General features: G+C 39.5%; 1 protein-coding gene across 2 annotated transcripts; it reads right to left on the bottom strand.

Annotated features, from left to right (window-relative positions):
* Positions 1-59: 59 nt before the first annotated feature.
* On the bottom strand, positions 60-15,846 carry bdh2 (3-hydroxybutyrate dehydrogenase, type 2). Of its 2 annotated transcripts, none has more exons than XM_042088519.1 (10): positions 15,711-15,846; positions 15,159-15,241; positions 14,671-14,749; positions 3,412-3,508; positions 2,960-3,068; positions 2,443-2,503; positions 2,188-2,301; positions 1,559-1,617; positions 1,184-1,276; positions 60-449 (listed from the first exon to the last, which is right to left on the bottom strand). In XM_042088519.1, the coding sequence occupies exons 2-10, from the start codon at positions 15,228-15,230 to the stop codon at positions 396-398; spliced, it is 738 nt and encodes a 245-aa protein (XP_041944453.1). In that variant the 5' UTR covers positions 15,231-15,241; positions 15,711-15,846; the 3' UTR covers positions 60-395. The 2 variants fall into 2 exon arrangements, with proteins under 2 accessions (XP_041944453.1, XP_041944461.1); XM_042088527.1 differs by lacking the exon at positions 15,711-15,846 and adding an exon at positions 15,568-15,639.
* Between the last annotated feature and the right edge of the window lie 1,300 nt (positions 15,847-17,146).

The following is a 17,146-nucleotide window of genomic DNA, read 5'->3' as shown; positions in this document are numbered from 1 at the left end:
TCTTTTTGGGAGGTAGCCTTATACTGCTATATGCGGAATAATACAAAGTAATACATCCATTCAGTTTCAATCAACGTTATTTTATTTTTACATAAGGCCACACAATTTCTCTGAGAAATAACAGTGATGACAGCTATGAGGGAGTGATGACGTGTAGGCGTAGGCTGACCTGGAGTGAACTTTGTTGTATTTTATAATGAATGGTATTAGGCCTATTTATTGATCAGCATGCATTTTATGACTGGAAAAAGCACTAGTCTCTTTGGATTGTCATAGATAACAAAATGCGTGCCTGGTTCATCAATTCCAATCCTCTGCCAAAATCCATGTTCACCAATAAAGTAGACCTAATTATAATTCCTCAAAAAATAAAAGTGTAATAATGCCAGCAGTCTTCAAAGTCTCCACCCGCCATCAATGATCTGTTCAGTTCCAGTCACATAGGCTGACTGTGAAATGAGATATGTATATTTTTAATCATGTTGTATTGATTCCATGTGGGCTATTAACAAACTCAATGTTTGAAACTGGGGTGTATTCCAAGTAGGAGGTTAAGTGACAGATTTGGGTATGTTGGTGGTAAACCTTCTAATAGAAGAGCCCTTTGTTTAGTTTGGAGACTGAAGCCCCTGGGCTGTTCTTTTATCAGATTTACAACTTACTCTGGGTTATCTTACTTAGGTTTGCCACTAAACTACCTACTTGGAATCATGGCCAGTTGTATTCTTTCACACAAGCTTACGTCACAGACTACTTGGAGGTGCAAACAATATCGGAGTTTTGGTTAATCTTAGTTAACTTCTAAACAAGCACCATATTTTGGAATCCAACGCAAAGTTTGGATAGACAATATAAATGTATCATAGGAGTGATTCATAAAATGTAGACTGGAGTAACTAAACATTTGGCACCTTCAATATGTTTAGTGTTCTAAAGATGTCAAATAGCTAGTTAATAGCCAAGGAGCCTGAAGTGAACACATGGATGGCTATAACAATGGATGGTGTTTTTATTATACAAATTAACATGATAAAGTACTTTTATAATCCTTGAGCCAGCTCCTTTCTATTATCTCAATGGCGATGCAGCATTTGTTTTCACCTCCAACAGCATGGCCTGGTTACCGCCCACAAATGCCCACAAATGCCTGCATGTTTGTGTGACAGAAAAGAGGTAAACATACCTCATCAGAAGCCAAGTATACACAGAGGTGGGCTACTTCCTCTGCGGTGCACATTCTACCCGTCTTTTGTCTGGCAAGGAAGTCCTTTAGGGCCTGTAGGACAATCACTCATTTGAAATATATACACAAAGTGACCTTTCAAGGTGACCAAAGGGTCAAACATTGAGAAACTTAACATATCTGCTAGGGGTTTACGCTCATCATTTAACTGCAGCAAGAACAAAACAACATTCATCTGTACTATCTGCAGAGGAACCCTACGTATACTAAGGTTCCCATGGTAGAACAATCTGATTATTTGGCTATAAAGTTGTGAGCTGTGTACAGTTCTGAAAGAATATATTAATGACACTGAATATAGACATAAACAAATACCTGCTCAGGATTGGGTCTCGCTTGGATTCGGTCCCTCAGGGATGGTGTGTCCACAGTTCCTATGGCCACAAAAGACACAAAATTGCTGAGGTCTAACTTCTATCAACTGTATTAAAAACTGAGGTCAAACTTCTATCAACTGTATTTTTTAAATAGTCATACTGTATATGTCACTAGTTTGTTTTCATCCCACTTAGGTACATTGAATATTGGCAAGGTTTACAAAAACAGAAAATTCAACTATGGGCAATAAAAACGTTGTCTACAGGACTACCATTGGTAATGGTAACAATAATTATAATAATAACAATAATGTAAAGGAATTAAAAGAGAATTCTGGTGTGATTTTGACCTAAAGTGTGTTGAAACATGATACCGAGTGTGAACGTATGTCTCATAGCTCATCTCGGCTTGTCCCCTGCACTCAGAAATCTGGCGCTAGTTAGCCAATGCTACCAACAGTTTTTCGTTGGGGGTGCCCTGGGCATCGGCCTAGCCATGCAAATAAATCACTGTTTTACACCATTTACAAGGCTCAAAGTAGTTCACACTCGGTATCATGTTTCAACACACTTTAGGTCAATATCACACCGGAATTCTCCTTTAAATTAAGTCAATAAGGCACCTACCAGGGCAAACACAGTTACAGCGGATGCCTTTGTCAATAAAGTCTGCAGCCACAGATTTGGTAAGTCCAATGACTGCCGCTTTAGAGGTGCTGTAGACACATCTATCCACCACACCTGAATTTTGGACATTTGTAGTAATATGTTAAGGATATGTGTGACCAAAGGAAGGAATACGTTGTGTATCAAAGTTTATATCTGCACAAAAGTATAAAACATTGTTTGACAAATATACATCATATGTCAGAGAAAAAATACCTTTGATACTGGAGGCTACTGATGCCATGTTAATAATATTTCCCGATTTCTGTGCAAGCATCTGAATTCAAGTAGAAAACAATAACAATCAGGGACACTAATATACAATAAAAATATTGGACCATACATCTCTGAATTAAATTCTAAAATCCCCATCAGCGAGCAACGTGTTAATTTACCAGTGCTATAACCGCTATTACCGCTACTATAATATTTACAAACTCTTACAGAAGACATTTTCACCTGTTCAAAGGCTTTCTAGGGTGATTAAAACAATAACAGTCTTGAGGCAATTTGGTCAGTGTTTAGGTCTAAGGAGGGATTAGGTTTTAACCCCTATATGTCAAGGCTCATCGCAGTATTTAATCCACGAATCCGGATAGGGGCATGTCTGTTAATCACTAGGCCAATGCTGCTCTTATTTATAAAACCCTTGAACATAACAGTGCAGAGAAATAGGGCAGCATGTGTTCTCTGATAATCCTCTGAAGGAGGGATACTCGCAGGTCAAGGTCACCTTGGGCAAGAAGGCCTTAATCATCAGAAACATGCTGCGGACGTTCACATTCATTGTAAAATCCCAGTCTTTCTCCTCAGTGTCCAGAATGGAGCCATGATGGACATAGCTAAAATGAGAGATGGGCAAGTGATTAGTTTGAAACACTGTAAAAGTGGCTGTGGAAATGACACACTTTATCTAAAAAAAAAAAACAATGTGGGCACACAGAGAACCATTCAACAGAGGATAAAGATTAGACTTGGACATACACATAAAGTGGTATAGTTTTAAATTCTGATTCCAAATAAAGTTTACTACTGTAAACAAATTCATGATTGTATCAGTGTGCAATGTTTACTTTGGCAGCCTAATATTTTTCCTCCTTGGTTGGTAATTTGTCTGAACAACAATGTTCCCTTGGGAGGGAACATGGAATTGTATGTGACTCATGGTAGCCAAGGCACAGTTACCCAGCAACATTAAACAGCACATCCACGCGATCTAGCTCCTTAGCAAGAGCCTCAACTTGGTCCCTCTTTGTTACATCAACAACCTTGGTCTTGATTCCTTAAAAACATAAACATAAAGCATGATGAAAAAAGCAGTAATTGAATTACCAATTTTTGATTGGCAGAAAGGTGATTAGTTGTGTGTACATTGTGGGTTATACAAAGACTTGTGTCTTGATTAGTGAGCTTAGCACTAAAACGTGTGTGTGTGTGTGTGTGTGTGTGTGTGTGTGTGTGTCTGTGCATACATTCACACATGCACACACACATATGCACCTTCATCTGTAACTATGTAGTCTTCAAACAAAAGTAGAACTCCTGACCAGGACAAGCATACAAGACCTTCTTAGTACATCAATTACAAAATACATTTTGTGTGAATCACTGTAATTTACCTAAATACCTACCTAATAGTTCCATTACAGTTCCTTGACATTAAGAGCAACAAGGCTTGCAGAGTAAGCCACTTCCTAGGCTACTTTTTTAATAAAAAGTATGGCACTCGACTCATAAACCGACCATAAAGAAATTGATATTTAAACTTGATAGAAATATATAGAGAAAACTATACTATTACTGTTCTGCTATTTTTCAAATCCTGTACATATACCATGAAAGTCCTACCAGAACAACTTCAACAAGATTTGTATTTCCTAAAGAAAATAAAAAGATTAATCCATTAAGTGTAATTCAGACTGAAGAGTTGATAAAAGACTAATAATTTGGGGCCTTATATAAATGTAGGACCTTATAGAAAATCAATGAGCATGAGGCATGAATTGTGTACAGAGGTGGAAAGTAATGAAATACATTTACTCACGTTACTGTATTGAGTAGTTTTTTTGTGTATTTTGTATTTTTTAAGTAGTTTAAATTTTACTTGATTACATACTTTAGAGTGCTCTCCTGGTCGAAGTGCATCCACACATTGTTCATCTTTCTGGTGCTCATGTTCAGAAACTTCTTGAAATTAACTTCAAAATTGTCTTGACACCACTATCACTTTTCTTGTCACTTCTCTTTGAGGTGTTTTTGGACTTGGGGGTTGGGGACAATAGGTGGGGGATAGAGACTACCCCCTTACCTCCCAATTAGATAAGCCTGTTACTGGGGTAAGGGGTCAAGGGGGCCGGTCAAGTACATTACCGCGGCAACTTCACTCATGTAGCTTCCCATGCAGCCACAGGGCAGAGGGTCAAACAGCCAGATATTAGGGGTTTGCACGGACGTCACGTTCTGGCCGGTAACCATGGCAACCCAGCACGCGCGACCATATTGGCGATACTCAGTGAATGAAGTACAATGGAGTATTATGCACTTTGGATATCTTACGTGATTGTAGCCGTGTCTAAACAACAGAAAAGCTCATCAAAATGCGTGTAAGATGCAAAGGCATATAGGGCAGGACTTGGACCACAAGAAAAGGCGCGATATTTCGAGAAATTACGGTTTATTGGCAGCGCAGATCCATATGAGTTGGGTGAGGGAGACGAAGTACCAAGTTCAACCACAAGCGCCCCCCTTCCTCTGATAACTTCTGTCATTATTCTCCTTTCTCCCTGGTTTTTTAACAACTTTTGGAAGTCGATACCTACTAGTGTTGTCACGATACCAAAATTATGATTTCGATACGATACCTGCCATAAATATCACGATGCTCGATACTGAAACGATACTACGGCGAAATCCTAAGATATCTGGAAAAGAAAGGACTCATACCTCCTCCAAGTGTATTGAGTCATTTGTGTTGAATTCGGCGCACTTTTGTAGTGTGCAGGTCAATTCTGGGTTCTAAACTTCTAAAATTCCTACATAATTATTATTTTTTATAGTCAGTAAAATAGTAGGCCTACTTTGTGTGATTAAGTCCTTTATTGTTTGTTATAGTTCATTTACATTGTGTTGTGTTTTAGCAATAAAGTAGCTTTAAATAGCCAAACTAGGCTAGATGAAGGTCAGTGTTGAAATTACTGCATGCAAATCACTAAATGCTATGCAGAGGGGCCTAAGGCGTTCTACATACTTGACGCACCCGACCGGTAGCGCGACACCGTGACGTCAAAATGACGTAGATCTTCCTGGCACGCCAGGATTTTAGCCAGGTAGCGCAAGGTAGCGCACCACTCATTTTTTTTCAGAGGAGCGCGACAAAGCGGAAACAGGAAGATGGACTAGTTCGAGGGCAAGCGAGACTTGCAGTGTTTTGTTACAGTCGTGAATGTGTAATAGTTTGCTGGATAAGTTAATAAAGTTACCAGCGAGAGTTGCAACACATGGAATTAAGAGGAATGAATAGAAACGATTTATTTTCAAACAAAGGATATCTATTAAGGCCTGAACAAAATCTCTTTCCACTTCAGGAAATTACACAAACTCAGCCAGCTGCTAGCTAGCTAGCCAGCTAACTAAACTGTTTAAATTATTAAAATTTCCCTCGGGATGACTAAAGTATCTATCTATCTATCTATCTATCTATCTATCCACCTGTGCGCACACCTTGGAAACTAGATGATAATGATGGTGGTAGTTGTGAATAGTAGCAACCAAAGTCTGAAGTACCATCACAGAGGCTAGCTAATAGCAGAGCCTGTTTACATTCTCTGCTACTAGTGTTTCTTAATGCAGCTTCTTCTGCTGTCTAACGTAGTTAGCGTTAATCTTTTCACAACAGCGACACCTCTGTTCAGGAGAATATTGCAACTAGTGTCGTGACCACGACGCGCGAGTATAAATGGTTACGGCGCTTCTGTGACGTCACATTGTCACGCTACAGGTCGGGTGCGTCGAGTATGTGGCGCACTTAATCTTTAGGCCATCTGATGTACAGTATTGATGGGTTTCATCAGGTCCCTTTCCACAGGTGTATTAATCAAGCACCATGCAGTCTGCATTGATAATCAAGGTGCTTGATTTTATACACCTGTGGAAAGGGACCTGATGAAACTCATGAATAGGCTACCCTAGGCCTTCCCGTGTTCATGGGATTTCTTTGACTATCCTCACATTTATTTGAAATGTGAGGATAGTCTTCTTTGCGCCCAGTGTACAAGTACGACGTTCCAACCACTCAGGTCTTCGTCAGATAGGCCTACACCATTACCTGTTGCAATATATCTGTGTGCATTCCTACATTACGTCTATTTCTTTGATAACATGATTTGCTACCACGTAACAAAGCCGCTATTATTATTAGGACTCAACACGCGGTGGTAATATGCTGTGGGCTTTAATTAGCGCATTTCGGGTAGCCTATCCTACATCTGGGCAATAATTATTTAACAAATTGTAGTTTACATGCCATGCCAAATATTACCAGTAGTACTGACCGAACATGAAATAGATTGTTTGGTAGTGTTGGTAATGTTATTCTGGCGTGAACATTGCGCTTTCATCACGTTAGCACCCTATGATTACAGCTCGTTATGTCTCGTCAAAATTCATTGATGAAGGAAGGTTCGCTTTATCCCAGAGAACCATACTCGTTTCACTTAGGCTAGACTAAAACAGAATAGAAGAGAAGAACTTGGCACTAACCATGTAGTTGTGTTTTCTATAGCATATTTAACCTGTCGTTCTTTGAACTCTTTAAAAATGTTGGGATAATGTATGTCTGCAAGGTGTTTAGCCAAGTTCCATGCATAGCCTACTGCTTTTAAATGACTTTGAAACATATTTTACAAACGGGCCTCTGTGTACCTGATGGCTTGCCTTCACTATTCGCGATGTATCCAAAATAGTTCCAGATTTCACATCACCTTTTGTTTTATCCACCAGGCCGAGGACTGTCGGCAAAGAACTACGTCTACGTTGCTGCGCGCGCACTCACTCAGAGCTGCCTGCTTGACACGCCCACTTGCCTAGATGTGTGCAAGGAGCAGCGCAGCAGTTCACACAGACACAGAACGTTATTATTTTAATAAAGTATCGATTCTAAAAACGTCGGAAATCGTATCGTTGTTTGCGTGAAGGCATCGTGATACCTTTTTAGTATCGATACACCGTGCAACACTAATACCTACACCAGATGTTTTTCTCAGTCTGACCTATTGGTACAACCTAAAACACAGCAATAATTAACCATTTTCCTTGACGATCTTAAGGATTTACTTCAGTGCCTAATGCTTTCTAATGAGGCGAGTATCTCCAATATGGCGACGTCCAGATCTGATGAAACGCCGTGCAAACCCCTAATATTACGAAAGAGAAGGGGGGAAGGGCTTATGACACTACCTGAAAACATGTTGTCAAGTAAGTCTAAAGAAACCTATTTGAATTAATTGATCTTATTGACAGAGAGGGTAGCCTATATTATAATAATAAATTATTTGTTGTTGTTTTGTTAACAATAGAAAAGTTTGCCTAGGTCTAATGCTACTCTGCTATATTGTTTATTACCACTATTATATTAATAGTAGGCTACTAGGAATCTATTCTAATAACGTATTAATAGGCTGCTAATACTAGGCAACTAATATTATTATTAATAATAGCTATACTGTTAGGTAGCCTAATATAATAACATATAATATACTATAAAATAGCCTAATATAATAGCATCAAAACCTCCACCCACTCACGGGAAAGAAAGCAGTTTGAGCCAGGCTGTTTATTTATTGTCTTAACCTAGTGTAGCCTAAGCAATTGACTTTCAATTTAGACATAGAAACAGGAACGTAGAAATGCCCTGCAGTGAATAAATTATTATTATTATTATTATTACTACTAGGCTACTACTACTACTATTCTCATTAGGCCTATTATTATTAGCACCTTGACACTAGTAGAAACTAGGCTACTCGCTCGTCTACAGATCCACTCATGACAACGTAGCCGGCTGATTCGGCTGACTCGCACTCATAACAACATAACGTAACCGGCCCGCCCGGCTGATCCGACTGACCCAGGTAGGCTAGCCTACTCAAGCAACTCCATACTGAGCTTGCAATGTTTCGGACTGTCTTCGCGACCTAATTGCATTTTAAAGTAGGCTATGCGTGCAGAACATATGTTATTTCAGAAGTGAAAGCATAGCTTTTGTTGTGGATTTTCTTTTAACCTTGACGAGGAGTTACTCGCTCCTCTAAAGATCCACTGACAACGTAGCCGGCTGATTCGGCTGACTCGCACTCGTAACCGGCCCGCCCGGCTGTATCCGACTGACCCAGGTAGGCTAGCCTACTCAAGCAGCCATACTTGCAATGTTTCGAATTCGGACTGTCTTCGTGACCTAATTGCATTTTAAAGTAGGCTATGCGTGCAGAACATATGTTATTTCAGAAGTGAAAGCATGGCTTTTGTGGATATGCTTTTCACCTTGACGAGGAGTTACTCGCTCCTCTAAAGATCCACTCATGACAACGTAGCCGGCTGATTCGGCTGACTCGCACTCATAACAACATAATGTAACCGGCCCGCCCGCCTGATCCGGGTAGATACTCAAGCAGCTCCATGAGCGTGCAGTTTGGACTGTCTGCACGACCTAATTGCATTCTAATATGCTACATCTATACATCAAATCTAATTATGTCTAGGCTACATGCAGAACATTGAATGTTATTTTAGAAGTGAAAGAATGGCTTTTGTTGTGGAATTGCTTTTCACCTCGAGGAGCTACTCGCTCGTCTACAGATCCACTCATGACAACGTAGCCGGCTGATTCGACTGACTCGTACTCAACGTAGCCTAACCGGCCGGCTGATCCGACTAACCCGGATTGCTACTCAGCAGCTCCAATCCGAGTCCCACGGTCTGTGAGTCTGCAATGTTTCCGGCTCTGCGGGAAGTTAACCACTTATCTCGGACTGCCTGCTCACTCAGTCGCTTGAGTTGATTTGTGGAGTTGTGGTTGCCTACGAAATTGTTACATTTTTGGCAGCTACGATGGCTAGGACTAGTAGGCTAGCTAATGTTGCAAGAGGTTTGTGTGTGGCGCTGTTTATCGTTTAAGATTGAATAGGACACAACTGATCCGAGTTAATGATACTAGACTCATGGGTTAATTTAAAGACACGGGTGAAAGATCCGAGTGAGTCACGACTCAAACACCTTTAGCTGGATCACGAGATGCATCATTCAGATTACCCTACATGTGTAGCCTAACTTATGAATGTATTTTCCGCTATTTCAATGGGTTGTCTCAGTTCGTTTTAGCACTAATGATTGCTGAGATATTCAAACACCATGGGATTTCATGTTTTGACGTTTGTGCTCACCTTTCTTTGGAAAGAAGTTTATTAGCAGTTGTTTCCCCTCATTTTGATATCTCTTTTTCCTGTGTTGGCCTTTGTTTTTGGTTGGCTTTCTTGTAGAAAGACATTGCGCAGCAGCACAACAATTAGCGGTCCACTACTAGCGATGCTCAACTAAATAAACAAAAGATAGGCCTACCTTATGAATCGTGCAGGCGGACTAAACCATTTAGCTCTTTAGCAAGGGAGGGTGAGAGTGACCTTAGATAGATAGATAGATACTTTATTGATCCCCAGGGGAAATTCAAGGAAATAGACTGTTTCACTATGTTTTGTATACAAAATCCAGTCAGTCAAACTTTACATTTCGTCTGACATTCATTTTGACATTTAATTTGGAAGTTAAAATATTCAGGTAAAATAAATATATGGTGGAAATAAGTATTGAACACTTTTTTTTTCCTTTTCAGTAATTAGCCTAAACTTCCAGTGATCGAGTCTATTCGAAATGTTTACCACACATTATATTAACACACATATAAAAAAAATCCAAACATAAGAGTTATGTGCAATAAAGTGAAATGACACAGGAAAAAAGTATTGAACGTGCCTACTGAAATTTCTTCAATACTTTGTGGAAAAGCCTTTGTTTGTAATGACAGCTTCAAGACATTTCCTGAATGACAAAATGTATTAGTCACAGTATCAGGTGTGATTTTGGCCCATTGTTCTAAACAGATTCCAGGGGTCCCTCTTGTGAATCCTGATCTTTAGTTACTTCCAGAACTGTTTAATTGAATTTAATTGAATTGGCTGCCTTTCTTTCTGCAAGTCTTTCTGGAGCTTTCTCCGAGTGGTCCTTGGCTCTTGGAATTGACTATCCTTCTGACTACCTGGTCAGAAATATTGCGAGGAGATCCTGTGCATGGCCAGTTGATGATGCAGTGATGTTCCTGCACTTGCAGATAATGGCTCCCATGCTGCTTACTGGAAGATTCTGAAGTTTTGAAATGCATCTGTAAACAGTTTCACTGATATGTTTTGCAACAATAAGGTTGCAAAGGTCTTGGGAGAGCTTTTTGCTTTTATCCATCATGAAATGTTTCTTGTGTGACACCTTGGTAATGAAAAACCTTTTTATAGCCCATCAATATGTAGGCTACTAACCAAGCTTGCACAGATAGAAAGGATAACTACTCTCTTACTACTCGTAACGTGTGGATTACCTGAGTGGAGGTAATGTGTGGATTACCTGAGTTATTACTAATGCCTGGTGAAAATGTTGTGCCCCCCGTATTCCACTTTTCAAGGGCCCTCTCCTCCATTGGGGCCCTATACTTCCCACTTTCCCCCCCAGTCCGACGCCTTTTAATCTGCTGAACCTTCTGCTCGTTTCCAAATATAAAAAAAAAAACTCTCTGCAACTCAACATTGGCCTGCCTGTCTCAGCTGCCTGTGAGGGGCTTTTCAGTTATGCTGGATTACTGTTCACTGCAAAGCGACCAAGGATGAGTGCAACTAACTTTGAAAATCAACTACTGCTCAAACTTAAAGGAGAACTCCAGTGATTTTTCACATAGATCTCCATTTCTCAACATCACTGAGTACTGTCGGTATGAACAAAACTGAAACAATCGGTTTTACCTGGCTCGAGTTGCTGCAGCTAAAGCGCTACACCCTGGGAGCATGAACATGGCTGCCTTAGCTGCTGGCTGCAGCAACTCGAGCTAGGACCTAGGACCTTTTAGGCAAGTACCTCCACTCGGTGGCCATATTGCAACGCTTTTCGGGCACTTATCGGGCATCTATTACGGCAGAAATGTGTGTGCGTAAGGCTTCACGACACCAATCTTGCTCGAGCGGTGAGATCACAACAGATGATTGGCATGATGTCTTCACAGCACACCACATGATTGGCTCAATGTATTCACAACACACCACATGATTGGCTCAATGTATTCACATGTCGACGTTTTGCCGCGGAAGGCAGTAGGGGTTAAGTCATTGAGAGACCTCAGACCCATTAGACCAGCCTCAGACGAGTCCAGGAAGTGACGTCAATTCCGAAAATAAGTACATAATTTACTTTACTCTTTATGGAGAATACAGCTGGAAAAAACGTGTTTTCTTTTACAGTTCATGGAAAAAATAGTCACATTAGGTAGAAGCTTTTTATTATTAATCGTAATTCACATTTATTTATTAAATAATCGATCGCGACTGACTGTCCACGAGATCTGCCAGAGTCAGCTGGAAGGAGCTTGTGACTCACGCATAGGGAATCACGGCAGATATTGTGTGAAATTTTGGGTTATGGCTATCGTTTAGGTGTCCTTCCTATTCATTAGCATGAACATGATGACTGACTAAATAAATGACTATGATGTTTAATAAACCATTGTAGGCATACAAGTTATCATTATATCACATCACATCAATTAAGTGTTTTCTGTAGGCTAGGCTACTCTGTGACATGCTTTACACTAGGCTACAGCATATAAATCAACAATAGGCTATCAACACGTTTGCAGTATCACTGTTGCAGAAATCACATACAAGAAGGCATCCTCTTGATTGTTTGTACATTTTTGCACATTCCAACATAAGGAAGCAGCATGAGGAAACTTGTCATTTTTCTGCCTTATTTTCTAACTACTTTTACGAGTCTGCAGTATCACAGCTGTTACAAGAGGGTCTGGCGTCCCTTTGTAGTAGTAGGCTATAGGCAGTAGGCTACGGCTGCCCCATACTGTATATGTGTAGACAACTGCCATATTGGCGTTACAAACTAACCCCATGCATTACTATGAAGGATTTTTTGAGCTCCTCATTAGAAAGTCTCTGGTAAAACTGGTTGTTTTGGTACCCCCCCCCCCCCCCCCCACCACCACCACCAAAAGAGTAACTAAGTAACTGTTACTTAAAGTACATTTTAAATGAACTACTTTTTACTTTTACTTGAGTATATTTTCAGATTGGTATTTTAACTTGTACTTGAGTCATATTTCATCAAAGTATTGGTACTTTTACTTGAGTACAATATTTTCATACTTGAAGGGTTCAGATGCAAAAGCCTCTAAATGTCACCTATGTCAAAAATGAGATAAAGATGATGAGGGGATGCTCTCCACACATAGTATACATTAATCAAATTAGTTAACTTCTAAACCCACTAAATACCACTCTCTTCCTGGTCTGAAATATCGATTTATGGGCAAAAACCTATAGGAGCCTGAATTTAAATGCTCATTTAAAAGAAAAGTGGTCAGACGGATTTAGAGGGTTTTGCATCTGAACTCTTCACTTTTTCCACCTCTGATTGTGTAGGCAATGAGGCATACACAATTCCTTGTGGTAATGAGAACATGTTTATCTTCCATCCTACAAAGTTTGGGCTGGCTATAAATACTTTTCAAAATATGAATGCCCGAATGCTGCTTCCCAGATAATGTGTTTTTTTTCAGGCTGTAAAACTAAATAAATGTTAAGGGAAGAAAAAAACAAAATTTGAGACAGTGCAGCAACAACCTTATCATATTTTTGACGTGGAATGACCAAATAATAAATTATACAAATAGTAAGGGATAATACAAATATAGAAAAGCTTAAAAGAACAGCTGAAATGTATGGCTTTATATATTGGAGAGATTGAGAAGAAGGTGAAAGATAATACTGCAAACTGAAGAGAGAGAAAAGTCAGAAAAAGACAGAAAGTTTACCTTATATCTAATTGATTAATTCATACAGAGTTGATTTATATATGTTTGTGGTTGTTGTCATTATTTTGTTAATATTTATCTTAATTAATGTATTTATTAGTCACTTATTAGTCATTTGTCTATTACTAATGTCTATATATTTTCTTATTATGACTTTAGCAGCGTTCTAAATTAACACCCGCCAAATGTGGGTGTTAATAAAAACGTATAGCCAGTTTGGCCAGTGATGCATGAGTCATTACAGTGCATGCATGATACATAAGGCTCTGTTCTCGGTCATTTATCCCCCAGGCAGTACTTCTTCCCATGAACACTGTGCCGTAATGCTACGTGATGACTTTTTATACGCCCATTGGCTGCGCGCAGTTTGCAGAAACACAAGGAAGAAGAAGAACAAACAGAGCCAAAGCAGGGAGCATAGACTGAAAGAGGAGGGAGATAGCTGATAAAGATAGATAGATAGATAGATAGATAGATAGGTAGATGGATAGATAGATAGATAGATAGATACAAACTTTTCTCACTCATTTATTCTCACCGGAAAAAAAATGGCTAGTGAAAATTCTGATTGGCTAGTAACTTTAGAAAGTTACAGCCACATTGGCTGGTGATCAAAAAAGTTAATTTAGAACCCTGGACTTTACTCTAAACTGTTAATTTCAATGTAAATGTTATGTTCATTGAGATCATTGTATGTCGTTTTACACGAAAGTGTTCACTAAGAACATAGCTCCAGTGTCTTCTTCTAGACTTGGGGCAGCCGTGGCCTACTGGTTAGGGCTTCGGGCTTGTAACTGAAGGGTTGTTGGTTCGATCCCCGACCATGGGGAAAGTGGTTGAGCACTGCTCTGCTAGGCCCATATCCACGGCTGAAGTGCTCTTGAGCAAGGCACCTAACCCCCTCACTGCTCCCCGAGCGCCACTGTAACAGGCAGCTCACTACTCCGGGTTAGTGTGTGCTTCACCTCACTGTGTGTTTCACTAATTCACGGATTGGGATAAATGCAGAGACCAAATTTCCCTCACGGGATCAAAAGAGTATATATACTTATGCTTATAATTAGACCTGTGTGACACAAGTTTAAGAAAGTTTCTGTCAATCATTTCATTATCCAATTAACGGAGAAGAAGAAGAAGAAGAAGAAGAAGAAGAAGAAGAAGAAGAAGAAAAAGAAGAAGAAAAAGAAGGCTACAGTGCATTGCTTTGTATTTGCATTGCCTTGCGTGCACTGTGACTACAAATTAGACAGCATGTCCATAAAGATTACTGTCCATTAGATGGCAGCAACAAACCACACAGAAAGGGACCATACCTGAAACACCATCAAGTTCTTTAAGTTTTTCTCCATTGATGTCAGTAGCCACTACTTGTGCCCCCTCCTTAGCAAAGGCCTGTAATGACATTTCCATTTTGATTACAAATTAATTTCCCCAATGCAGACCACTTTAATTATTAGCTATTATATTATGTTGATGAAGTTGTTTCGTCATTTTGGAAAGCATGCTCACAGTTGTTGTGTTTTAGTCATTTATTATATGTTTTTAACATTATCTTTGGGTCACTTTTGCACCCTGACCTTACCATTGTAGGTCTTCATAATGGTCTTAAATATGCCTAAATTATGTTAAAACTGAGATGTGTAAGAACATGACAGTAGGCTACACTAGGTTGCCTACACTTTGTGCAAAAAATACGTTTACACCAAGATAACAGGTGAGGGTCCAGTCAGCATAACTGACCTTTGCTTCGGGAAATGACCGGTCTTAAATCTGCAGTTTAGCATAAAATGAATACGCTTACTATGGCTGAGGCCCTGCCAATCCCCTGCGCGGCAGCAGACAGCACGATCACTTTCCCATCCAGGCGTCCCATCCTTTCCCCCCCTTCATTTTAACGATTTTAAAAGAAGGGGAGAAGAAAATGTTTATTCCAGTTTCATTACCTGTGCTGTGACCAGATTTAGGTCTATTGGTAAAGAAATGCAACATATTTTGTACAATGTTCAGATTTAACACACACATGATCAAGTGAACAAGTCACATGATCAGAATTTACGCCAAAATAGACTTTTTATAGATAGTAGATAGTATTTTAGACTTTTTATAGATAGTAGATAGTATTTTATAGATAATAGAAGAAATCTGAAACGTGCACAAAGTGAAATAATCGCTGCGACAATGCAACTAGGCTAAATCAGAGACATAGTAACCTGTGATCTACACAGCTAGTTTGCACACCACATTTCCCAATTTCCCAGGCTATCTTCAAACTAGGAAAACCACAAGCTATCAAACATATGACACAAAAGATCCCAAACATTATAACTTATTAAAACATGTACTATCAACTCACTTGATCCACTTTATCTCAACGAATCACTTTCTAAAGGAGACAGTCATCGGGGGAGGGACGTGAAGTTGTACATTTCTCGCGATTGTATTGGATAGCAAGGGAAATAGGCTCATTCGACTTCATGCAGAGGTGCGCAGATCTGGCTGAGCGTGATGCATGGTGGCAAGTCATGGTGGACTTTAGCACAATGCAAAATATGGATTGAGGCAGAGAATGTCTAATAAGGAGAGAACTGCCACTCTCGGAAAACTTCCGGTTTCTGAACTGGTTGCAGTTCCTCCTGTGATTCCACATGAGGGCGCTCGTCCACGAGTGCAGAATGCATGGAGGTCTATGGCAGTGTTTCTCAAACTTTTTCAGACAAAGGACCACTTAACCAATAAAAACAACCTCACGGACCACCTAGCTAAAAAAACAGTAGTCCTACTTTAACAGTATATTACACAGTAGGTCTACTCACTGAACCACCTTGCTTATTGTATTTGCACCTGGCTTATATTGTGTGAGAAAATTAATTTAAACTGGCGTAGCTTACAAGCATTGTTACAGAACTGTCTGTATTTACATACAATTTGGTTCAATATTGCAAACAACTCATCTATATTATATTTTACCACGTCTGCTCGCGGACCACTTGGGTTAGCTTGCGGACCACCAGTGGTCCCCGGACCACACTTTGAGAAACACTGGTCTATGGAGCTGTACCCCTCAAAATCCACTTTTCTCGGGAAGAAAATACACTTTGTTGAGTATAATATTTTTTAAAGTCACTTAATTGAACTGGGGGAGCCACTGAAGCACATCTTCAATTTGAGCCTACGCCTTGGACAAGTTCCAACACTGTGGAAGACATCATGTCCCTAAGAAGCCACACCCTAGTGAGCTTAATGACTACAGACCTGTCGCTCTTACATCACATGTGATGAAGACAATGGAGCGATTGGTCTTAGGCATGCGGATGTTTTTAGAATTTCCGGATGTTTTTATAATTGATTTAGATTAAGTGTTAGTATAATTTGTATTTTTGTAATTTGTATTTTAGTATATTTTTATATATTGTATTAAGTGTTAGTATAATTTGTATTTTAGTATATTTAGCATATTCTTTATCTTCTACTGTCCTTACTGCTTAGTTGTGTTTTTATATTATATACTTTAATTACTCTTTCTGCTGTTAAAGAATGTGTTTGTGTTGTATGTATGCTGCTGCTGAGACCTTGAATTTCCCCTGGGGATCAATAAAGTATCTATCTATCTAATTGTTCTAAAAAGCCTTTCAAACGTGTCAATGACGTCATTCATTAGCACAATGCTAGCGTGTTATGGGCAACAACGACACAACCTGTAAGAAATCAAAAGGACATAGGTACTCGTTCATTCAACTTTTGACCTAAAACCCATGTTGAAGTTATACAAACTACAATCAAATCTGAGAT

The sequence above is a fragment of the Alosa sapidissima genome, chromosome 1, assembly GCF_018492685.1.
Source record: "Alosa sapidissima isolate fAloSap1 chromosome 1, fAloSap1.pri, whole genome shotgun sequence".
Classification (NCBI taxonomy): Eukaryota; Metazoa; Chordata; class Actinopteri; order Clupeiformes; family Clupeidae; genus Alosa; species Alosa sapidissima.
The sequence above is the reverse complement of the archived record's forward strand: the minus strand, read 5'-3'. Positions and strand labels throughout refer to the sequence as shown.